Source organism: Dermacentor albipictus, chromosome 8 (genome assembly GCF_038994185.2).
Source record: "Dermacentor albipictus isolate Rhodes 1998 colony chromosome 8, USDA_Dalb.pri_finalv2, whole genome shotgun sequence".
NCBI classification, from domain to species: Eukaryota; Metazoa; Arthropoda; class Arachnida; order Ixodida; family Ixodidae; genus Dermacentor; species Dermacentor albipictus.
The window spans coordinates 125,198,588-125,223,855 of record NC_091828.1 but is presented as its reverse complement, the minus strand read 5'-3'; the positions used below and the strand labels follow the sequence as shown (position 1 = coordinate 125,223,855).

At 46.6% G+C, this 25,268-nt stretch overlaps 2 protein-coding genes across 2 annotated transcripts in view; one reads left to right on the top strand and one right to left on the bottom strand.

Annotated features, from left to right (window-relative positions):
- The window catches only part of LOC135900751 (ornithine decarboxylase-like), a 46,512-nt gene extending 30,006 nt beyond the window's left edge, over positions 1-16,506 (top strand). Inside the window, exons 2-10 of the mRNA XM_065430301.2 lie at positions 2,735-3,106; positions 5,904-6,003; positions 7,940-8,163; positions 8,615-8,775; positions 10,575-10,740; positions 11,944-12,094; positions 13,219-13,322; positions 14,258-14,466; positions 15,323-16,506. Coding sequence (XP_065286373.1) covers positions 2,870-3,106; positions 5,904-6,003; positions 7,940-8,163; positions 8,615-8,775; positions 10,575-10,740; positions 11,944-12,094; positions 13,219-13,322; positions 14,258-14,466; positions 15,323-15,374 — 1,404 coding nt within the window. The 5' untranslated portion in view covers positions 2,735-2,869 and the 3' untranslated portion in view covers positions 15,375-16,506. The remainder of the gene's footprint in view (positions 1-2,734; positions 3,107-5,903; positions 6,004-7,939; positions 8,164-8,614; positions 8,776-10,574; positions 10,741-11,943; positions 12,095-13,218; positions 13,323-14,257; positions 14,467-15,322) is intronic.
- A 2,557-nt stretch (positions 16,507-19,063) lies between these two features.
- Positions 19,064-24,026, bottom strand: LOC135900754 (uncharacterized). The gene has a single exon (XM_065430306.2). The coding sequence runs from the start codon at positions 23,913-23,915 to the stop codon at positions 22,449-22,451; it is 1,467 nt and encodes a 488-aa protein (XP_065286378.1). The 5' UTR covers positions 23,916-24,026; the 3' UTR covers positions 19,064-22,448.
- Positions 24,027-25,268: the final 1,242 nt, after the last annotated feature.

Below are 25,268 nucleotides of genomic sequence, written 5' to 3'. Positions count from 1 at the left end.
GCACAAAATAGGGAGAAAAAAACGCAAAGGTACGCATTAAAGTCTCGAAGGCAAGAGCCGTCATACGCCGTGTGCATTCTAGATGACGCCGCAATTCCGCGGCGTGCCCAAAGGCGCGAAGTACCTGCCCCTCGGTATAGCGCGAGTTCGTCAATGTACACACCTGATGCGGTGACCGACTACAGCAAGAACACCCGCACGAAGGAGACGTGAATCCGCTATCGGAAAACATTTCACTCGCAATTTTACGCGAATGGCCTTTCGCTTTATTATTTCTTTCTTTTTTTCGCCCCGAAATGCACACCGCCTTTTGCATTTCAATTAACGCGCGCACGTCGCATTCAGCGGGTCACGTGACCATCGGACGTGTAACGCGAACAGGCCTCGGAGGAGACAACGCAACGTTTCTTAACGGTCTCACGCAATCCCGGTGTCCTCGCACTAGCTGCCGACATTCAAAACCTGCGCCACAAGCGCGCGCTGGAGCGTGTGTATATACAATACGAAGGAGAGAGCGGGACGGTATAGTAAAGGCGCCGACTCGCGTCACGCGCGTGGCGGAACGACGTGAGAAATAATAATAAAAAAAGAATAAGAAGACGAGTACTTTACGGTTGCCGAGGCATCTCGCCACGCCGCTGATATCCACAACAATCGCCGACGCCACGGCGTGACGGGCTCGTGCAGCGAGCTCGCCGCCAAGCTGCTCTTTACGATGATCCAAGGTTCGCCCCGACTGGGCGGCTCGGTCGTCCGCAACGCAGCGGCAACTCAGACGCGGAACCATGATAAGGCAAAACTGGCTGAGGCTACAGGAAACGCGAAGAAACTGTCAAGAAGAAGAAGAGGCGACGTTGCGACTCATTGCGGAGCAGGCGGGAGTATGCGACAGGAAAACGTCGAACGAGAACCGGACGACAGGCGGTTATCAATTAGCTCGAAGAAGTTTGCCGTCAACAATGTTTGTGGGGCAGTGGTTGTCGGGGACAGCGCGTGAAGACGGGAGTAAACAAAGCCAAAACGAGAACGTTATACACTACCCTCCCTCTTTCCCTCCCAGTTCTGGCTCTGACGGGGCGTTTTGTTGACGTCGTTGTCGATAAGCGTGGCTCGAATCTTGGAAAGGGTGCTAATTCCTACGTCAATCGAAAGGATGCATGCACAAGTTCCCGCCATCGGCACTGACGTCATATGTCTCGTACAGACTCTAGACATGTCACCCTGCGACTCTGCGCAACCTCTAAGAGTATCGTCATAACGGAATGGCTTAATGACGGACAATGGACCTTGACTGTGGTATCAGTGGTCTCGCCTGAAAGAACCACAGCGTTAAAAACTGTCTAACGTCTTACTGAACGTGACAGAATGAGCCATATTGCAGAATTCGCCATCTCGTCAGCTCTAATTGGCCCAGGGGGCTGCTACGTACGGCCTCTCTAAGTTGGCTCAGCACACCCAGTGGCGTAGCTAGGTCGTCTGGCACCCGGGGCCCATAGGTCTTCTGTCACTCCCCTCCCCGGGTGTAGCTGGCGGAAAGAGGGGTGTCTTCAGACGTATATGACATCCCCCCCCCTCACTGGCCCCTTGCACCCGGGGCCCCCGGCCCCCCGGCCCCCCCTGTTGCTACGCCACTGAGCACACCGCCACGAAATTGCACCACAAAGACCGTTTTGAACAGGAGGCCATTCCAGAGTTTTCTTCAAATTCCGTCATTGGTTAAGGCTGTTGCGACGACATATGCACTAGACAGAACTCTTGAAGAAACTTTCCGTATCTAGGATTGAAACGGGTTTTCTTGCCATGATATCAAACTAAGCAACTCTGTAAGATACCTGGACAACTTTAGTTTTCTGGGAACTGTCACTGTTCCTCTCGATATTCTAGTCATCCCGCTCAGCGATTTGTGCACGGTGCAAGTGTTTCAGAGCGACGTCGAACAATCCTTTTTTTCTCTCTCTAGTGGTGCAGTAGTGAGTACGCTACACCTATATAAAGATGACTCCGTGTATCGCTTGATTGTACTTGGCTTCATTCTGCAAGCTTCAAGGTGACGTGTATAGGCATGACCCTGTTGCATAACCCTTGAACTTTTTGACTTCCTATGTAAGGCAACAGGGTGCCTATCTAGACACTGTTAAAGTTCGCGATCTTGTCAGTTCTGATTGGCACGCAAGGCTGCTAGAAAGCCCCTCTGACTGTTTCAAAATGCCACCATTACAGAATTCAATAATATGGCGTGCTTTGGCAATATCCAGGAAAGCAGCACCTCTCCTCGCGAAGACCAGCTGGGACGCTATATTATAGACACTACCGGAATCTCTAACATTCTCCATCTTGTCACCGCTGATTGGCTCACAGGGCTGCTATCACAGGGCTGCTAGGACTGCTATGATTGGTTAAGACTTACGCCAATATGGCAGAATTTGGCAATTTCCCAAATAGCCCCTCCTGGTCTCAGGCTTAACGACTCCGCGCACAGCGGCGCTATTGGGCACAGTCCTGGACCACCGCGTTTCCCTCTCCCGGCGTCACCTTCCTCCGTACGCACGACTGCTCCAAGCCACTTTGCGTTTACGAGGTGACAGCCGGATGGTCGCGGTGACGCCGCGAAAAAGAACAAAATAAATAAGACAATAACGATTGCAAAGAACACGGATCACAACGACAATTATTACTCCGCTATCTCAATGCCGTATTCTCAAACTGCTCCGTTCGTGGTCGTTCTGTCTCGCAGATAAGGCTGTTCCTCCTCCTCCCCCACCGAGCCCGCTGCTTGGTCTGCTGCGGCCCCCGCTGCTGCTGCGACCAGGGACCGTCGAAGGTTTCGGCGCCGCGCTATAAAGCCGAGGCCGCCACCGTGCCCGGCACCATGGGCAAGGAAGTCGTGCTCGAGTCATCCGGAGTCGTCCACCGCCACCAGCACCACCACAAGCACCGCGCCGGCGACCACCACTCGCTCAACAAGAAGCACTGCCCGCCGAGGGTCAAGCAGCCGCGCAGCGTCTCCAAAGGCACGACTCGAACAGCCATGCGACACGACGCCATCCTCTTCAGCAACCTCAAGCCCCGGGAGTTCGCCCAGGAAGTCGTCGGCAAGACCAACAAGGTGAGGCACAGCACCGAGGCCGCGGTGCGGCGGATGCTCGGTTTGTCGGGTGATTCGGCATATACAGCCGCGGTGTGTGTTCATTCCGATCTGCTTGCGCCCGAAATGTGTATATAGCCATGCATTTCCGGTGGGCTATACGATACCTGGCTGATAGTCGTGCAACAATATCCTTGGCCCTCAAGCTCACGACATAAACTGCTTGACGCAGCGACAAGAGTTCATCGTGAACCGTGCGGCTAGCTGCGCGAAGTCGTAACGATGCCCACGTATACAAAAGCGACGCCGGACACGGCGAGCATAACTGGTGACTGCTGTGCCCGCCGTTTACGAGTGTGGGCTCGCCCTGGCGAAATCGCGGGGAAAAGGTTGCTGCGGCGATCTGGTGCGTCTGGTGTGCGTTACATATAGATTGACTTTGAACCCCCCTCATGGCGAGAATGTGCCGATTAGAGTCAAAGACACCAGCGCGTGTGTTGGCTTGTGTTGGTGACGACTCTCTAAATACTTTCGAGTGGTTGGTTCGTTGTGCGTTCGGTCTGTGCTTGTAATCGCCACGCATTTCTTACGGACGACCAATGGTTGGGTGCCACGCGAAATACATTTTTCGAACTATATAGGGACACTAACGCGACGGTAACCAACACACCCATATAGATGACGTTGCGTATTGTAGTGGTCATTGCCGAATCAACGCCTGCGTATCTTTAAAATTATTTTTTTTGTAATTTACACGCCACATTTCGCCCCGATCGAAATGCGGTCGCCGCGACCGGGATTCGATCCCGCGTCCTTGGCCTTATAACAGCGCAACGCCAAAGCCACCACGGTAGGTCTGCGTATCATTGTAGCTGCGACCAGGGATGATAATAGTTCTGAACGTTGCTTGGCGTTGCGTTTAGTGAGCAACTGTGGTGCGCTGAATGCAGCGATTAGGTTTTAAGAATGACTGACATTGTTATATCGTGGAGTGAATGGGCGTCGTCACCGCCAATTCTTGCCGACTATACCACACGATCCGTCCGCATGCATTACCGTGTCGTGGGCTGGTATAAAAAGGTGATGTGCCAGACTCTAAATGCTCCGAGTTTGAAAGTTGCGGGAATGCCCGATCCCGCGTGTTTGTTGCCGTTGCGGCGGTGACGTCACGTCAAAATGGGTCGAATAAGGTGGTGCGACTTCCGCCGTGCATCAGTTTTACCACGAATAACATTTCTTTGGCAGGAAAACTTGGGCAAGTTTGTACACGTCCATGCTTGACTAACAACAGCCCTAGCAAAGACGAGAACGATGAAATTAAGGTATACGTTCACACAAGGGGGCCTGTAATGAAGAGGCTAGGGTAAAAAAAAAAAATTCATAGTTGCTGTTTTGTTTTTTGTTCTTTTTTTATGTACGAATGCACGCTCCACAGCCGATAAATAAAGATGAACAACATTAGTTTCTAATTTTACTTCACCTGGAGTGATGAGCAAAACGTGAACAAGGTGAATGCAGGAGCCAACGTTTCGACAAGTGGACTTTTCTTCAAGGCGACATATGTCGCCTTGAAGACAAGTCCACTTGTCGAAACGTTGACTCCTGCATTCACCTTGTTCACGTTTTGCTCATCGTCTTGAATTGCCATCTCCCGCATTCCCCATCTTTTCTCTGGATCTCACCTGGAGTGGTATTTCCGCTTTGCGGGCTGTTAACGATAATAAAACGGCGCACACGTCAGGTGTTCGGTCCGCGCGACTGTCGTATATTAACCGCGAATGACCTTCGTGAATCCTTTAAAACTAAATCCGTACGCAGCGCCACTCTACGTGCATTTGCTCACGCGCTGCGTTAGACGCTTCTTTGCTTTCGACTACAGTCAATGAAATTTACGACGAGGTCATGCCCCCCCCCCCCCCCCCCCTTCACCGAAACAGCGGTGCACAGACTAGCTCTGAACGCTGTTGGGCTCCTTCGCTTGACACTGGCGTTGAAAGCTCGGATGATAACACGCCCGGAGATGAAGCCCCGACGAGGCAGCGACGACGCCTGCAGTTTATGGGGCAATGCAACGACTGAAGCCGCCTGCTAATCCCCCTTAATCTCCTCAGGCCAGCGCCGTGGAAACGAGGCCGCCAATTCCTTCCTCTTGTTTAAACTTGTTTTCATTCCTATTCGTCTTCATTTTTCGCGCTCTGGGCAATTTGACGACAATTCCGGGGGTCGAGTGTGGCTGTAAAGGCTCGACAGCCAAAAAAGGGAGGTGCTAACCGAGGGGCAAGACTTTTTGTTAGACGCAACCGTACGAGAAGCCGACAAACAACGAAACCAAGGAAAAGATAGGGGATGTTATTTGTAGTTTTAGTTGAAGCGTAGAAATGATAAGCTAAAGTGAAAGTGGCCGAAAAAAAAAAGGACTAGCCCCCGAAGGGGCCTTTATTTATCTCGTCATTTCTACACTCCAATTAAAACAACAAATGGTTTCCCCTGTGCTTTCGTCGGCTTCATATGGTTGTGTAAGCGTCACGGAAATACAAGCTGCAAGAGTACTATACAGTTCTTTATTTCTTCGTTGGTAAAATATTGTAACGTGAACATTTTGTTGAGAGAGACAGAGAGATAAACGTACTTTTCAATCGGTCATTACTACAACTGATCAACACTTTTATTTCGGCTTTTAGCGCCTTCTCGTTATCTCAAGCTTACTTTAGGAGTCTCGCAGAGCCACGAGCAATTCCTTTAATGTGCTCCTCGGACGCCTTTGTGCCGACGATAACATCGACATACGCGGTTATTTGTGTTTCGTGCGTAACTGCAGGATGACCTGGACAACCCGTTCTACATCGTGGACATTGACGACCTACTCTACAAGGTCGACCTATGGCGCAAGTCTGTGCCACGGGTGAAGGCTTTTTACGGTAAGCTTCCTTCTGGTTTTGATCTATTCCAGAGCATCTCTTACATTTGTGGTGATAGCAATATTGATGTACGTCATACGCCTAAAAAATTATTGGAGATCTCGGTTCATCGAGGAGTCCTTCACAGTTGCATGGAAGCATTTATTTTTCATATATATATATATATATATATGATATAAATGATTAAACCATTGTCATCCCTCTAAATGATTTCCCGGCGCGGTATCCGTCTCTCTCTCTCTCTCTCTCTCTCTCTCTCTCTCTCTCTCTCTCTCTCTCTCTCTCATATATATATATATATATATATATATATATATAAAGAGAGAGAGAGACGGATACCGCGCCGGGAAATCATTTAAAGCTTTGACCGAACCTCAGCAGATACCAGGTTAAAAACACTTCAACCACTTCTGTAGTAGAGGTTGGTTACCTTGCACAAACACTCTAGTTAGAAGGTGTTCAAACAGCAATTACCTAGTGTTATAACAGTTAACAACGCAGTGCAGCAACATTGCTACAAGGGTTGTCTGTATGATCTGTAGGAGGAGGAGGAGGAGGAGGAAATAACTTTAATGTGTCCTGAGGAACCCCTCCCCACCCACTCTTGGTTTAGTGGGCGGCAGGGGTCGCGGGCCGCACCCACGTTGGGACGGGAAGCCCGTGAGCCTCCGCCCTTTCGTGAGCCCTCTGGACGGCCCGGAGCTGGGTCTGGTGGTCGTCGCTTTGCAGGGCGTCCAGCCAGTCTTCTTCTTTAGTGAACACGGTGCCGCTTAACGCGGAGCATTGCCAAAGCATGTGCGCTAGCGAGCAGTAAGATTCGCCACAATCCGGACACTGCGGCTCTACTTCTGGTATGATCTGTAGAATTTCTACTTTTTTGTTGTTGTTGTTCAAGAGCTGTATCGACACCCACGTGGAAATACTTCACTAGAAGCGCAAGGAACAGCGGACGTTGTCACAGGCGACGGCATGTCCCATGGTACATTGTCCATTGTCCCATGGTACATTTAATTAATGAGACTAACAATATACACTGAATGAGTTAGGACTTCTAAAGTATTCGTTCGAAACTATAATTTTGGTAATTTCGCGGTGACAGGTTATTAGAAGCTAATACGAAGGTAAGAGTTACTTTTTTTTTTCTCTCTTTGAATTTTGCGCGTAGGATCTAGCGCCGCTATGTCAATAACACGTCACGGATTTCAAAGCTTCCTCCCCCCCCCTTCCCCCGTATTTTGGCCTCTGCGACTGGGTAAATGTTCTCAAACCTTGCTAATCTCCGTTTTTGGCTGCTCTATAGTGACAATGTAGTCCATCTTTGCGGATAAAAAATGGATTCGGCATCAGCTCGTCGTCCCGACGAGCTGATGCAGGTACCTGAAGGGCTTTCGCTTTTGCGTCTTTCCTGGCTAACCAAGCATTTTCTCACAGTATCGTGCCTTTTTGGACACTGCATAAAAATAGTTTGCTATAAACAATTTTTTATTTTGCCTTTTGAGAGACAAAAAGGAAGAAGGGCTAGCCAGACGCACTGCCGGTTTGCTACTCTGTTCTGGGGAAGGGGGAATAAAGGGGTGAAAAGAGTGAGATCTTTAGTTGGTGCGCACTCGAAGGTGCACACCAATGTCTGTAAGCCACCGCAGACGCCCGTGTCTCTATACATAGTATGCACGTACGTCATTCAACGATACTCCGCGGCTTCCGGTTTACGGCAGCGCCATGTTGGGGAACCTATAGGCCTATGCCAGCCTATGCGCGCGCCTGTTGATAAGGTACCCCAAGATGGCGGAAGGTATAGTGCGGAAGCCGGCGACAGCAGCGGATGTGACGACACGTGCGTACTACGTATAGCGTCCCCGTCCCTTTGCAACGGGGGCGAGGCGCCGGGCGCAGGATGACTCAGCCGCTTTCCTCTCGCGTCTCCCTCCTCCGACAGCCGTCAAGTGCAACGACAACCCGATCGTGCTCGAAGTGCTCGCGGGCCTGGGCCTGGGCTTCGACTGCGCCAGCCTCGCCGAGATCGAGACCATCATGTCGCTCGGCGTGGACCCGTCGCGCATCATCTACGCCCACCCGCAGAAGCACGTCACCTACCTGCACCGCGCGCACGAGCTCGGCGTCGACCTCATGACCTTCGACTGCGCCGAGGAGCTGTACAAGGTCAGTGCTGAGGCTCGCCCCGGCATTGAAAAACTTACGCTATACGACACACTAAGGAACATTTAAAAAAACACTGTTCTTGTTAATGTCGCGGCAATGGGTTGATTATGCGAAGAGGTTATAAAAGGTGTAAAAGAGTATTCATGTTTTTTTGTAATTTCGCGCCGGTACCCCGAGCCATTACGTCAGTCTGACGTCATGGATTTCAAAAGTATTTTTCTCCTATTTGGGCCGTTGTGGCTGAGAAAAAGTTCCCGAAATTACCTTAGTATATAATGTACGCACTCTAAAGAAAAGCAAAGTAACTAGGCCCCAGCAGACGCCATGAAAAATTTGTGACGTCACGGGTGGTCGGTGCGACGACTTCAAGGCGGCATCGCCACCTGCCTTCCCTTCCTGCGTCCCTTTCCGAGCCCCCGAATTCTCCAGCCATCTTTTCTCGTCGCTCCAGGTAAAGGAGCACCACCCGTGCGCTCGCCTGGTGCTGCGTCTCAAGGTCGACAACAAGAAGGCCTGGTTCGCCATGGGCGACAAGTTCGGCTGCTCCGAGGCCGAGGCCATCAACCTGCTCCACCTGGCCAAGGACCTCGACCTGACCGTCGTGGGCGTGTGGTGAGCTGCGCTGCGTAGCCTTCTCCGCAGAGACTAAGGCGCCACGTTGGGCCTGTTGCTGCGTCACGCTAAAGCTCTTAAGCGTAAATGCTGTAGGACTAAAAGAGGGACGCACACACACGCACACACGAAGAATGGACATATGACCGTATAAACGGACGAGAAAATTAAAGACAACGACGTTAACCAGGTTGTGCCTGGCTTGCTTCCCTACAGTGGGTGACAAGCAATCGGGCACAAAAGGAAATAGAGAAGGAAAGGGATAACAAGTAATGCGCACACGCACGCAACAGCCTTCACTGTACAATCAAAGGAGTTCGCAGAGCACAGACCTCTTCAAAATGAACAGCAATGTTCTTGCGGTCCACTTTGCGAATCCCCGCCCAGTTCACAGGTTCAATATTATTTTTTTTTCTCTACCTGTGTGAAGTAGAGAATGTACAGAGGGTCTTAGTACGCGGATTCGTCGCTACGCCATCTTCACCACCTGGCAGTGTTTCGTGCGCTATCCAAGCCGTGCCACGCGCAAGTGCGGCTTAGCTAGCACGGGCAAAGATTGCAGCTGGCGTAGAAGACGGCCGTAGTGGCGTGCTAAAAGAATCTGACGACACTTAAGCACTTCTTATGAGTTATGACTTGAACACCGCTGCGCGGTCCTTCGAGTTGTGAACTCCTCACAGGCAAACGAACGCGTTGAGACACTTGGCGCATTTTGATTTAGTCTCAGCGACGTGCAGTTGAAACGCAGGCGAGAGCTTGTGCGGACGAGGAACCTGAGTATAACGCATGCTTGCGATGGTGACGTGGCGTCGCGGCGATGCCCCGAAACGCCGCGACGCGGCAATGAAGGCAACCAATACGGGTTTCTCAAAGGAAGCTTCGCAGCTGAAGAAAAATTTGCCCTGGTCCGAGGACCAAAACAAGTGAACCTTCGACCACCTTGCGGGCTTCCGACAGAACTTATTTTCCATAAATGCTTCTTACGTGCTGACTGCCTGTAAACCTAAAATAGTTGGACGGGCTTCTCCGCAAGAATGGACTTTGTGTAGCGAAGGCTGCTTTCGAGGCACCGGCTACAGAGAGTATGCGCATCTGCGAAATTTCGCCGACTGTCGCAGACGTACCGCCTCTCGCCCGCAATAGAGAAATACAAAACGAACAAGCTGGCAAACAAATAGGCTTTGTCTTTACTTCACACCGAAAGCGCTGCATTCTACTGGCACAATCCGTAAGTGCGCAATGCATCCCTCTCGGCGTGCGATTGTACTTCGTCTCGGTGCAGCCGATACAGCGAGAGCTAGGACCCGTGCGAGCCAATGAATAACGAAAGCCGTCTGCTAGTCCAAGTCAAAGAAGGCGCTCGCCCGTTGCACGCTACTATTCCTTCAGTAAAACTTCCATTCAGTCTCCATTGCGCGGAGAGCAATCATACGCGTATACAGCGAAGGAGCCTTTCATCCGGTTTTCTATCTTGGTTGGCTCGCGTGACCCATAGCTTTCGCAGCATTGTACGCATTTGACGAGCAGGCGAATAATATCTTCCTTCCCCTAACAGTTCACACGAAGTAGTCGCAATACGTACTCCTAATAATTTAGATTTAGTCAATTATTTTCAACGTAATTTTCCCCTTTCGTAATTGTACTTGCGCGCCACAGAATTTCGCGCGACAAAAACTAATCGGGCGTCTTTCGCAGCTGCGTCCAACACATTGCAGCCCCCCGGCACGCAAACTGTGTTAACCGACCATCACTAAACGAACGTAACCTAACCCCTTGTCCTTCCATTTTCTCACGGCCAGTTTCCATGTGGGCAGCGGCAACCAAGACCCGGGAGCCTTCACGGGAGCCATAGCGGCCGCGAGACGGACGTTCGACGCTGGGCGCGACCTCGGCTTCGACCTGAGGCTGCTAGACATCGGAGGCGGTTATGAAGGGGAGAAGGGCTTCGAGACAGTCTTCCTCAAGGTAAGCAGAGCGCCTCTCTACTATATATATACATATATATCTTTGCGACTTTTCTCGCAACGAAAACGTTATCACTGTAGCTGCCGTGTGCCACGGTGACTCCGGCGTTCTGCTACTGAGCACAAGGTCGCGGGTTCGCCTCCCAGCCGCGACGGTCGCATTTCGGTGGAGGCGAAATGCAAGAGCGCTCGTGCACGCTAAAGGAACCGCAGCTGGTCGAAATTAATCGGGAGGCTTCAGTATATCGCCGCCTCTATAGTCGCTTCCTAAACAAATGTGGCACCAACCTTCTTTTTTTTTTTGCCCACCTGGTCGAACGTGTCACGAGAACGCGAAACAAATGACCATCGTAGGGAGAGAGGGGGGTGCTCTTCGGGACACTCAAATTCAGCCATGTTGTCGTTTCGAGCCTTCTGAGCACGCGTAGCCACCTTAATTTGTGAACCAATCGTCGACTGCAGGATGACGAATGCAAGAGTGTGGAGGAAATCTGGGCGTCCGATGTCCCCACAGAATCCCCTAATCGATACAGGAGTAGGGGGCTCGTAGCTACTATACACTTGTAGTAGTTGAGCAAAGACAATCAGTCAAGTGAGTCTACCGACTTTTCGACACCAGTTTTAGAATATATAAAAAAATCGCACAAAGAAATTCTGCACAGTGTTTCCAGCTCGGCAGCTCCGCCTTGAAGACATATGTCACAATAGCGTGAGCTTCAATCAATAGGATGTCCAAGACGAACTGAATTTGAGACGTTATATAAAAGCCTCATATACATTCATTAATTAGATTATTTACAAACTCACGTAAACTAGTGCATTGAGTTTACCCCTCAAGTAGACGCCCCAATGAATGAAATTTACAGGTTTTCGATATCTGTTCTTGGTTAGTGTGGTACTTAATTCTTTTTAATGTCAATTTTCATCCAAATTTTAAAAAATTCACTTTATATGTATTTTCCTCTATGCGTGCTTGTTTGTGCTGCTTTTGTACATACACGAACACGTATGTAAACCACTTTTTTCTTAAATGGACGTCAAAGAGCATTTGACAATGCGCGAGATGAAACTCTCTAAACTGAGACTGCGCGAGCGCCGCAAGACATACGATTCCACCAATAGTAGCCTCATCCTCTCGTTGTACATAACAGTCTCTTCTGTGAATATTCACCAGCAGAATCAACGTTCCCCTGTCTTCTTGCAGACTGCGGACATCATCAACGCAGGCCTGGACAAGCACTTCCCAGAAAGCTACGGCGTCAGCATCATCAGCGAGCCGGGCACATTCTTCGTGGCATCCGCCTTCACCATCTACACGAAGATCATCGGCAAGCGGTTGAACGAAAGCTACGACGGTAAGCGTGCGCACACACATCAAATTGAACATTGCGTGGCATTACATATTTACGAAGTGTACCATCACTAATGAGAGCATGTTCTGCAGAATGTTTTGTAAACATAGGCTAGTATAAGTCCTTCTACCAGCTAAACCAGCAGCTCCCTCGCACTCAAGTTTTGCACAGAAGCAGCATTTCGTGGTGGATTCATTTTCGTACGAACTTTGGGTAGACTGCTTGCCTGTTATTGTCTAGAATAAGTCGGAAGTATGCATGGCCTGCTGCAGTTGCCAAACTTTAGCTGCTTAGCTGAAAGCTAGCTAGTGGAAGTGCTGTCGTAAAACCTGATTAGCAGGCTAGGTGACTACTTGTCTCCACCTTATTTCAAGACTAATGCTACGAGACATTGTCTTCATCGGCGAAATCGTAAAAGCCTCCAAGACTGGGCAACACGCATTGTTTAATCGTGGAGACCCTGCTATGACCTATGGCCTTGGAGATTGCACCGCATTTTGTTGGTGCCAATAGCCTCCTTGGTTGGTGCAGCCTCAGAGGCCACAACGCACCCATCTTGTTTCCCATTTAAACTGGCAGACAGTGCCACAGTTCCATTCCCGCCAATTCTAAACTTCGAGTTTGCCGTCACCGCAGGCAACATGTAGTTTTCATTTTACATGAAACATGCAAGTGATGCATTCAAACATGGTAATAAAATGAGTCCATCAATAAATCCTACCTCTACATGAAATTCGAGTGCAATGAGTCATCGCTGTAGCTCGAGGACCCATAATTATGTGCTACAGTACATGACGGTCTTATTATGCAACATTCGGCATAATTTTTCTTAAACGAAATATTTTACACATCTGGACTAACTCACGAGGCAGGACCTGATGGTTGGCACTTTTTGCAAGTATGAGAATTGGCTTGCACATCCATGTGCAGCCCTGTGGAGTGCTTCAGCCTGCTGTTTAGTCCTTGTGACATGAAAGACCATTATCGACTCAAGTGACCATTTTTCCAGCAAAGTGTTCTACAAGAAATTTGCTTTTCGAAAGCTAGCTTGCGACCGTCATTCTACATGTCCAATGTTTAGCTTCTGGTTCTCGAGGAGCAACACAGACTGTTTACTTTCATTGCAGATACAAAGCCCAAAGAGCGCATGTACTATGTCAACGAATCTGTCTACAAGTCTTTCGTTGTCTCGCTCTTCAATGATGAACCTGTTGAGCCAGAGTCACTACAGGTGAGCAGCAGTTTTCTTGGCTCTTGTATCAAGGTGTTTTTGGATGGGGAAAAAGCGCATAAGACAAAGGCAAGGAAAGAACGACAACATGCATTGACTAACAACCTCAATATATATTAAGGTCTTAATTGGTCAATCTCAATTATTGCAACCACACTTTTAATTAGTTACTTCTATTTGTACTATTGTTGTAATAACGTCCAACCACTTATTATGTGGGCAACATGGAATCCAGGTCATGGGGAAAAATAAAGGGGGAACAAAAGACGTGTAGTTGAATAGAATTGTACTTATGTGCATTTGACAGACGCTGCCAGGAAGTCATGAACGACAACTTCTCTGTGATCACCAGGTGTCAAAGACCCAGACTAGCAAAGAAGCTTGAAGAAAGCTAAGAACCGTGTAGAGACCACTAGAAAGTGAAAGGTGCAACTATGTGGGGCAGAAAAGCAGCAGTATAGATTATAAATCAAACACAAATAGACAATATCCTAATTCAGATTTCATGTGATGCACAGACCAGATGGCCTTGCTGAGGTTAGTTAGGGTATAAGAATGTGCTATAAGAAAAGGAAAGGATGAGGGGGAGACAGCGGCCAATGTGTTGATCAGTGTAAAAAAAAAAAGGAGTAAGGTATGTGCTGTTGTAATAAGTCAGCAATGTAAAAGTAGTTAATATAAGGTGCATTCAGTTGCCAGGTTAGGATGATATCTCAATATTTCCGATATAGATTTGTCCATGTAGTGATGGTGTGGGAGGACAGGCTGCTGGTATGATAAATAATGACTGAACCTGATGTCCTTGAAACTTTCATGAATTGCATTGTTCCTATAGGCTTGATGTGTTAGCAAGAGCCATCCGATTCCTTTTTGCAATAATGTTTCTCAGCAACACCATGTAGCACTTCGTAAAAATCTGCAAACGCACATTGCAGGATGGTGAAGGGCCACTGCTCTCTAGCATAGTGTGGGGCATCACCTGTGATGGCGTGGACAAGATCAAGGCCGTCTGCAAGCTTCCCGATCTGGCAGTTGGCGAGTGGCTCTATTTTGAGAACATGGGCGCCTACACACTGACCATCAACTCTCCGTTCAACGGCTTTCCCAATGCGGATGTGCACTACCGCGCAAGCAAGATTGTTGAGTGAGTAGCACACACTGCAGAATAGACAGGCTGCATGTTTGAAAACAAAAAGAGCACTGTATATGATGCATAGCTCACTAAAAAATAATGAAGAAATTTCAAAGGTAATGGGTAACTCGAAGGGAAGTTCACTTGTTATTGAGGTTAGAGCATGCTATCTAAGAATGCAAAGTTATAAAATGTTTACCAAAGATGAGTTTTGCCCTACATGCAAAAATACAGTGGAGACGCTCGCACACATATTTTTCTGCAATGTCGGAGTGTACATTCAGAAGCAGACAAAAGTGTGTTTGGTCTCCATGAAGCCTTAAGCTTCAGAGGCAGTAATTGGAGGGTAAGCATTGGCAGAGTGAACATTGGCAAGATGTGTTTAAAAGATTAACACCACAGAAGTATACAGTGACATTGAATAAATATAGGCAAATTGGCACAGCATAGCGTAACAATGTGCTTATCGTAGACACTAAGGAGTGGAAATTGGAACATGTAGTGACATTAACGATGCATAAGAACTTGAATATACTGGACTGTAGTGGACCATAATGGTGCTGCCACCACCCCATTTCAAAGGAAGCCCCACTCATCATTGACAACTGAGATTCTTGTATAGCATGTGGTAGTAGTGCAAAAACCATTTGGCCAACTCCACCACTATCCACCGTTTAACCTGGGAAGTGAGGAGAATTACCCTTTACTTTCTTATTACATACGTAAGTGGTTCAACCAGATAGGCAATTCTGGCAAAATATTTTATCTTCTATCCTAGTTTGCATATCATCAGCCACTTTAGCAATTGTTAAAAGATTCAGTTAATTCTTTTTTAACAAAGTCTATTTCTTGCATTTTGCTCTTCCAGGGACCACCTGCGGAGAAAGAAGCTCATCCTTTCCATTCTGGACACCGCTTGACAGGGCCCTACTCATTCCTACACAGTACTCAAGTTTTTATACTGTCAAAGTGACCTCCAGTCACATGGTCCAGACAATGACTTCAAGATCTGGCGTGACTGCCACATGCAAGGGGCCCACTTGCACGCAATGGTGTCGTTCGCAAAAGGACCACCAGACAAAAATGCTCCAAAGACAAATTCGAACGACCTGTTGAAGGGCAGGAGAGGGTTCCACTGAAGCTAGAATTAGCCAACTGTCCTTTAAGCGCAAAGCCGGCATTTAGACTGTTCGCGAGATTTCTTTTGCAGTGTCAGTGTGTAAAGAGGAGTTGCAACACCTGGAGAATGACAGCTGCGATTATGTTTAGTTATCGCATGGTACTATCTTTTACGAAAGAGGGAAGCTGTCACCCACCAAGTAGTCGTACAAAGCTAAAGAGGAAGCATTTGTACAGAAATTATTTGCAATATTCAGGATTACGCTTCAAGTCGTAGATCAAATTGTCATCGCTCAGCAACCTGCTAGCATGTGATAAAGCAGGCACCCCGGACAGGCGCTGATCTCAGGGTCAATCCCTTTACTAGAATAAATTTTTCTTGAACTGTGAAGCTTTCCTGCTGTAAAACCCATGTGTTTCCTTTGTAGCTTTGTGATACTTTTGGTTGGACAGCAATCATCTCCTTTCGTGAATATTTGTCTGCCTTGCATATTTCCACAGAACTTATTTTACATACTGTATTAATTTTAACCTTTTTTGCGAGTTTTATAAAAGCAACTCAGGATAATAATTCGTACAATTCTTCCCAGCAGGATTTTTAAACACCAACGCTCAATATAATGGTAAGCAGTGATGGTTTGCCTTTGATGGAATAAGTTAACAATGAGACTGGTAGTTGTTTACCACTCAGCAAGACAAAAAGTCATTCATAGATGAAAACATGAACTGGAAGTATAGCTTAAAAGGCAAGGACTGCTGAAATTACAGGGTTATCTCGATTTATTTCACAATAACATCTGGCTAGCCAGGATCAAGGAGCAATGAGAATTTACTTGTTGAGCGTTTAAACAAAAAGCTACGAAAATACATTTTATGCTGTTTGACCATGGACAGTTATCCTGCTGGCTGGCTCAATAAAGATTTTGTTCAGAATGAGTGTGTCTTTTATCGCATAATGAATGCTAGAATGAAGTCCCGGTGAAACCAAGTACAAGAAGGACAAAGCGTTAACAGAAAATGAGATATTGTTGAAGTCATCAACAATGACCGAACGCTTCAACAAGCTGACTTGTTCTTTTGTGGCAAGCCATGAAAATGGTACTAGGATTAAGGAAAGATGCCACAGTGCCTGTGCAGTCTGTTCCCTTAACTAACTACTTGCGACATATTAACCTCCATTTTAGAATTTCCTCGTGCACCTACTCAACTACGGAGAGGTTTTTTCTCTTCAGACAGAGTAATGCTAATTACAGTACAGTACAGTAAACGTAGTAGGCTTGGAAGAATGGAGTAAAATGAAGTTAAAGGCTATAGAGAAACATTTGGGATTGCTACCGTGTACTTAATCCTGCTTTCACACTCTTTGCCATAGTATGTCATTGTGCTATTAAGTCCAGCTAACAACCATATTGCAGACTTGCTTTAGTCGAGGGCTTTTGATATAAATGTTGGCTCCAAGCTGACACTTCCCTTGTTTAATTAGCCAGCATTCATCAAGGACAGTCTTTTTAGTGAATTGCATGTTTCAAAGAATGCAGACTAACAAACACCTATGAAGCAATTAACATAAATCAAACAGTAAAAGAGTGAATGAGACAGAAGTTTCAACTACCCATATTTGCAAAGAATGCATTCCAGAGGAAAAAGCAGCATATGAGCGACACCATACAACCAATTTTTCATGAATGATGGGTTGCGAGAACACCGATACTTACTACCATTGGACACGGGATAAGATTTGCCCTTGCAATGTCAGAAGCCCAGCTGCACTTGATCCACCAGCGTTGACTGACTGATTTGTGGAATTTGATGTCCCAAAGCAACAGTTGGGCAATGAGAAGAATTGTAGCGCAGTGCTCCGGATCAATTTTGACTACCTGAGTTTTTTTTTTATATGCCTACAATATTTTTGCATTTGCCTCGATCAAAATGCGACTGCTACAGCTGGAAATCAAGCCGATGACCTAAAGTCCTGCAGTAGAATGTCGTAGCCACCGAGCCGTTACAGCGGTTCCTCCATCAACAGCATTGCAATTTGTGGACAAGAAGAAAACACAACAGTAGAAGGATTATTGAGGCATGTACTAAGATAAAACTTGACTACCTGTACATGTGATAAAAGTGCAGCATTGCTTGCCGAGAGAAAAAGATTGCAACCATCCTGACAATGATTTGTCAGATATTGTTTTTTTTTTCCTTCTCTGCTCTTTCCTGCATCAGATCCTTCGTGAATTTGACTAACTGCAAGTCCACAGGAGCATTTAGGTGTACTTTGCCACTTTGGGCAAATTCAACTTAATTCGCCACCCTGTCACCAAAATTTGGATGTATTTACTGAAAAACTGGAACGTTATTTTATGAGGCATTATACTGTGATGGAAAAAAGCACGAAAGTTTCGTAGGATCAGTTTACTGTTCCATGAACAATAAAGAAGGAACATATAAAACAAAATTAAATCCAGTTAGCATCCACTAGAATCTAACATGGTCTGTGGACTGCTGGTTAAATATGCTGGTAAAGTGGTGCAAGGGGCAACGAGATGTGCTGGCACCCGTCCCAAAGTGCCACATAGGTGAGCACTTGTTTTGCCTACAGGATGAAAGACACCCCTGAAAGTCCATTGCCTGCCTTCAACATCAACCTATACAGTGCTTGCTGCTGAATAAAGGCCTGTCCCAGCAAACCCTCTCCTTCATGAGCCGACTTGATCCAATGCCTACAAATTCCCTAATATAGGTAATCTCGCCACCTACCATAATGCTCTGCTGTCTCGTACTGCACTTTCCTCTCGTTGGCACCCATTCCATCACTTAACAGACCATTGATTTTCTGGTCAAAGTATTGCGTGATCTGTCCAACTCTGCTTCTTCAAGCACTCGCTCGTTTCTGTGGGGTTAGCATGGTTTACCTTTCATTCACAAGTACATACAGATTCGTGGAAGTGCATCCAGTAAGGATGCTCATGCCTTTTATGCTTTTATGCATTGGCTTGAACACAGTAGCGACCTGTCCTGCTGTTGCAGATTTAAGCTTTACGTAATGTATATAGTGCATGCCCACATCGCATTGCTGTCACTTTCACACATATTTTGTTAGGTCTAGCAAATCTTACCCCCTACTATATTCACAAATGGGCTTCTTCAACTGCACCAACTCAAGCACAGTGTCATCTCTCGACAAAGGATGATACTGCCTTTCAATGGGTCTGCTCTGTCACTCCTATGACAAGAAGTTGCTCAAGAAGCATGCACTCAGTCCAGTGCATTTGAGCACATACAAACTTTTTACTGCCTTAATTAGCCTACTGTCTTCTTTAACATAAACAGAATTTTGAAATACTGCCCGGGGCATACAGCACAAATCTACTCATTGAGCTGAATTACTTTAAGAGGTGCACATTAGTTACACTAAATATCAAAAGGTCGTACAGAAACCCGATACAAAATATTATTTTGAGATGTTCCTATGGAAAAGTCATAGACCAACATCTAATGGAGGTGGAAAACATGAAACTTTAATCATAAATACCGAAGTAACTCGGACTGTCCTTATTGGCTGCAGTACTGAAGGTAAACAGACAAAAACATGCTAAAGTAACTTGATACTAGAAAAACAAGAATGAACAGCGCACCAAAGAGCACGAGAACAATTCTCATAGTTTTGTCAACATTTTATAGAAAACATTTATGCAGTTAACATTTAGTTATGGCATTTATTACATATCACTTATGCACTGTACTTGCAATGTAACTTGGCACTTCTGTTGCACGTTATGTGAACGTGTTATTCAGGTTACCTTCAGAATGTTGCTTTGCTGTTCAAAGCAGGGGTCCGTGAATATAAAAAAAATCTGAATAAAGATAACCTCTCGAATAGGTTCATATTCGATATGAGAAGTGACAATTTCCAGTTCTTCAATGTTCATTTCTGTATAATTATTATAAGAGATAACAGCAGTGTTGCTGTATACAAACAAAAAGAGCTACACATATACTTCCAAACGATTCTGCTGCAGAAAAGCTGTGGTTAATTGTGTGGACGCATCATTTCCTGAGCAAAGAAGTGGAGGAGGTCACTTTTGCACAATAGCTTCCAGTAGCTGTATAGGCGTGCCTTGTAGGCAATCAGGCAGCCTACAAAATTTGTTGTCTTAGTTTAGACAAACCAAGTTATTACATTTGGCCAATGTCACTCTGCTTGCATTCCTTCAGGACAACGTGTAGTGCTGCAGTATTAAACTTGGCTGTTTCAATGGACATAAGTCTAGTATGTGCATGCAATAACATGCTGTCCCTTTCCTTCACTGTTATCATAGTCATGGTGTACCAGATACAATCATCTAGCCATTCATGATTTACAAGCTTCTTTGGTTACCCAACATCCAGCTGTTAAATGCAGTACAGAGGGAGGGAGAGAAAACAGAGAGATGAAAGGCAGGAAAGTCAACCAGACGAGCATCCGGGTTTCTACCCTACAGTGGGTTTAAGTGAAAGGGGTGAATAATTGAATTGTGGGGTTTAACATGCCAAAACCACAATTTAATTATGAAGCGCACCTTAGTGAGGGACTGTGCATTAATCCTGACTACCTGGGGATCTTTAACATGCCCCCTATGCATGGGACACGGGCATTTTTTTAATTTTGCCTCCTTCAAAATATGGCCACTGTGGCCGAGATTTTATCTCACGGCCTCGCACTAAGCAGTGCAACACACATAGCTGCTAAGCCACCACGGCGGGTTGGTGAATTACAGTACAGTACATGTGAAAATAATGCAAATAGGCCCTTTCTGCTGACTGGACTTGAAACAACCTTTATCACCCCTAGTTATAAGGAGAACAAGACAGACATGGATAACATTTTACTACCAGCAGAGAAGGACAGAAGGGTGACAGACACCATGGTGCACTATAGTGCCCTGTGCTGTCTGCGTTTGCTTTTTGTGGCTGGGATTCAATCTTGTGGCCTCGTGCTTTGCAGCCCAACACCCATAGCCACTAAGCAACCACGGAGGGTGAAAAAATATCCTCAAAGTTAGGTGACATGGCAGAGGGCAGTCCTTAGAGGGAACATGTGAAAACAGTTGGTAGTTCTTGCTTATAAACAATAATTAGCTACAAGCGTGCCAGATTCTAAAAGCATTTGTGACAAGTGTATGTACTGCTGTTCTTTCTTACATATACTGCAAACAACAGTTTAAATGTTTGTTTTCTTTTTGGCTTGGCAAACATCACGCTATGAAAGGCAACTCTCACTCTCTGTGAAGGACTAGCATGGTCATGCAGCTGTTACTAAGCCAATATGAGTTGAAGGCAGCTAAACGGCCATAGTCATTCCAGAAGATTATGGAGACAAAGCACTAATGCAAAGAAAAACATCTAAAGAAAAGAATTAAGGACAACTGTGGCATGCACCTTCTCATGCTATTGTGCCATCAAATCAAATTACAGGTGGAGTTGGCTGTTTGCACTGAAGCCAGCTTCATGCACGGCAGATTAGTCTTATGTTCTCCCATGCAACATACAAAACAATAAAAGCCCCAGTATGTTTCCTCGTGGAGTTTAATGCTGAAACATCTTTCTACCGCCGACACTGCAAGAACAGCACAGTACCACCAATACCTTATAACTATGTATTGTGGAGTCGCCGACTTTTGAATTACTGTTGTGCAAGTTTGAATATGCTTCAGTTTTGACAGGGGTGGAAGACAACTGTTTCCTCCCATGTCTGCAACAAAGGCAGTGTGCAGTGATAAGTTTTCTGTTGCCTGATGGCTAGGTTGATGCTGTACAGAGTGGTGGCCAACTTGCTGACCAAACATGCAAGATGATGTCCTGTGAACATCAGCGTGGCCCTTTTCTTAATTTTTGGCACAGGCATCATAGAAACATGCGTGCCAGCAAAGCTGGTTGGCTTAAGACAGCAACCTTTTGGCTGGCTCTCAACTGATCTTTCAGAATGGCAGTTTTCATTATGAATGCCATGTATAGCCACGCAATTTTTAGGTGCTCAGCATACCCCAGAAGTTCTGCGTCAGAGCATTTGCCAAACTTGATCTTTAGACAACAGAAAAGGAATCACTGAGCACTGTTCACCCTCGGAAGCAGGCAAGTGAGAAAGTCAATATTTTCTGAATGGCAGTCACAACTTAAGACACGTATCGCATCCAGAGAGAGAGAGAGAGAAACCATGTATTGAACCAACTAGTGCTGCGATGCGCCTGTGTCTGTATGTCACCTTGGAATACTAATCTAACACATACAAGACATGAAAAGCCAACAAAAAAACAATAAAAATCACGAATACATAGACATGTAGCACCATCTGTGTGTCGATGTGCCTTGTATAATCCTTGTCTTATGTGTTATGCTAGTATTCCTTATGGTAAACATTGATTAGACATCACAGTGAAGAGAGAAAACAAGTGCAGGGTATATTTTGCCCCTTACCCTTGTGCACACACAGATCTACAAGTCACTGTTTACAAATGACAAAGCATGAAACAAGACAATCATGATTCACAGTGAGCACCTCCAACTCATGCAGAATGTAGTTTATGATTCCACTAAGAGGCTTATGGCACAAATTTTGCTGCACCAAAGGTGAGCCAACCTTATGGGTTGTAAAAATAAAAGCAAAGAGCAAAAAGTAAACTTCAGAAACACATGGGAACATATGAGTTAAACAATAAAGGTTATCAGTGCAAAAAGCGGTAAATGAAAAAGGGTAACAGCGAAGAGCATGGAACATGATTATCTGTTCTTAACAACACAGGTCAGCTGTCCAGCTTTATCCTGTCATGGTAACACCTTTCCCGGAACACCTTTCTGAAGTTTCGTAGAAGCTTCAAAGCAAAATGGCACAATGCGATATCTCAAGAGTGGTATATTTCAAGCTCAGCTGAGTCATCAGCTATGAAGCCATCATCTTCCAATGTAAAGACATCTATGGACCTTGAGTTGTACCCTATGTACAGCACTTCACTGCCCATACACTCAAAGTAGTGATCCGGCCTGACCCAACTGAAGTCGCCAGTAAATTCCAAGTACCTAGAAGAACCTGTGGGATGAACAAAGCGCACATTCGATGCTTCCTCGGGCTCGTCCAAGAACTCATCGTATAAACCCTTGATTATGTAGGGACGATACTGAACATCATCGGTGCGTGGGTAAAAGCACAAACGTGGGACCACCAGGCGTCCATGTAAGTAGTATGGACTGCCGAACCTATCTCGACGCCTTTGGCGACCTCGGCCGCCAGACTCGGGGCAGAAGTCATTCCAGTCATCTATTTCCCAAAAGCGTGGTGGTGGATTTTTCACTAGAGCATTGTCCTTGTCACCAAGGGCAGCAGCAGCCAATAACTTGAGGACCCTGGACGCGTCTTCTCCCGTAAGTGTCGGCTCCTTAGAGAGGTCCTTCACGAGCTGGTTAATCTCTTTGGTTATGCCGGAGGCCACGCAGCTGGCCGAGCTGGAGGCAGAATCATCACTAGTACGACCACATCCTTCAGCAAATGCTTGCTTTATCTTGGCTTTCAATGACGCCATGTGCCGGTTGAATTCGCCGGTTAGGAGCACTTGCATGGTTTGTCGGTTCTCATACTGCTGACGCCCGCGTTCTGCGGTCACTTCGCGCAAATGGTCGGCGAGCGACGCCCGACAAGTCTCTCTGATCCGTTCAACAGCGGTTGTCAGGGCATCATTGAAATTCGTAGCCTGCAACGCCACCGCACGGTCTCTCTGGGAGCGGAGGCGCTCTTCGAACGAGTTAAGACTAGTGTGTAGTGACGCATTCTCATCCGAGATCTTCCCCAGCGCGTCTTTCACTTCCAAGAACGCGTTGACAAAGTTTTCGCTCAGTGTCTGCTCGTTGCCGCAGGAGGTAGGAACGCAGCCTGACTCAAGGTGATTAGCAAAGTGACGGTGCAGTACGTTACCGCCGCATGTGGGACACTTCACAGCGTGGAATCGGCAGGTGTTCGTGAAATGATCCAACATGGCAGAAGCATTGTCCTCAGCGTCGCAACCGTTGGCCGCATTCCAGCAGCGTACCCGGCGGTCCATGACATTGTCATTGCTGTGCGTTGACCATACCACGTCTTCCTCTGGAAACAGCTCTTTGTCGAGAGGGCAGCGCTTCCTCCTACAAGTGTCGTGGTTGAGGCAGTCGAGACACGGTTGACAAATCAGGTGACGGCAAGGCAGCGTCGCCGTCGCTGGGGGTACCAGTCCGCAAATGCTGCACAGTCTGGTCGACGGAAACGGGCTCACAAAAGTAGTAGGCCGCCAGTCGAGGCTGCTACCATAGCCAAATACTGTTTGCGCGATGGCTAAAGCCATGGCTGTAGTGGACGTACACGACGCGTGTCACGAGACGTCTTGTGTAAAAACGTGGACGATTCTCATATTCGGACGGGTGTTGGCTTTGGCTGCTGGTGTAGCCGTGCAGCTGCATTAATGATGATGATAGCATATTTAGCGCCAGCAAACAAGGACGGAAGGGAGACAACACAATGCGCTACCTTCCGTCTCCCTTCCGTCCTTGTTTGCTGGCGCTAAATATGCTTTCAATTTACCAACACGCCCAACAAATGGCAATGACGATGATGTTTGCAACATGGCCCACTTGATGCAGCAGTGTAGCAACGGCGACAGCAGCAGCGGCAGCACCAGCAGCAGCGGCGGCGGGAAAACCGAAGGAAAAGGCAAAGAAAGCTTCGCTTTAAAAAATAAGCTCTCCATAAGATGTCAGTATAACTGAACATTGTTCGTGCAGTTACGCAAAGCACGCAAATAATTTTTTTTTACGCAACGTATACGACTTTTCTGGCGTTTGCACGATACTACCTAGTAAGTGCACACAATCTCCCCACCAATATAGTTTCAATATAAAAAAAATCAGGGCGAAAAAAAAAATTATTAGGGATAAATGTAGCGTACCGAAAGTTGTCGTTATATAGACCTGCTCCGCTCAAAGAAATGTCAAGATTGCAATATGTATGCAGGCGCGTCGCCACAGAACAGGAGTTAGTGCGCGCCCGGAAACCGTAACCGGAAGTGAAACCAAAAGGAGGTCACCCACAGCGTCTTTCGTGAATATTTATGTATTAAAAGAACCTCACAGGCTCCAGCAGGAGTATTGTGTGAGAGGGGTGGGTTTATACAGTATATATCTGTATAAGTGGAAGCATTACAAAGAATGAAAAGAGATAACGAGGATATGAGACGCATACTGAGGTACATAAGACGAGCTGACGTTACAGAATAGTTAGCAGAACGCGATACACACTACCAGAATGAATGGTGACATACACAATGCAAGAGTTTACCTTTTAACACAGTGAAAATTTACCAAAGCAATGTAAAGGCACACCTCTTGACATTGCCAAATACCGAAGTTAGCGAGAAACGTGTACACAATTAAGAGAAAATTAATGAAAGCAACTGGTCACGAAAGAATAGCGGTTGCTTCACGAGAAAACTATAACAGTGTCATGAGTGTGGACAACATTATCAGAGAGATTATTCCATAGTTCAATTGCCACTGGTAACGCTGATAAATTGATAGCGCTTGTGTGCCCAAAGATACGTTTGAAGAAGCGGCTGTTGCGCAAACGGCGAGACTTTCGTAACGGTTGGGAGAGAGGGCGGGCAGTCTGGTGCTGACGGTTTGTTATTTCATGAAATAAGCAG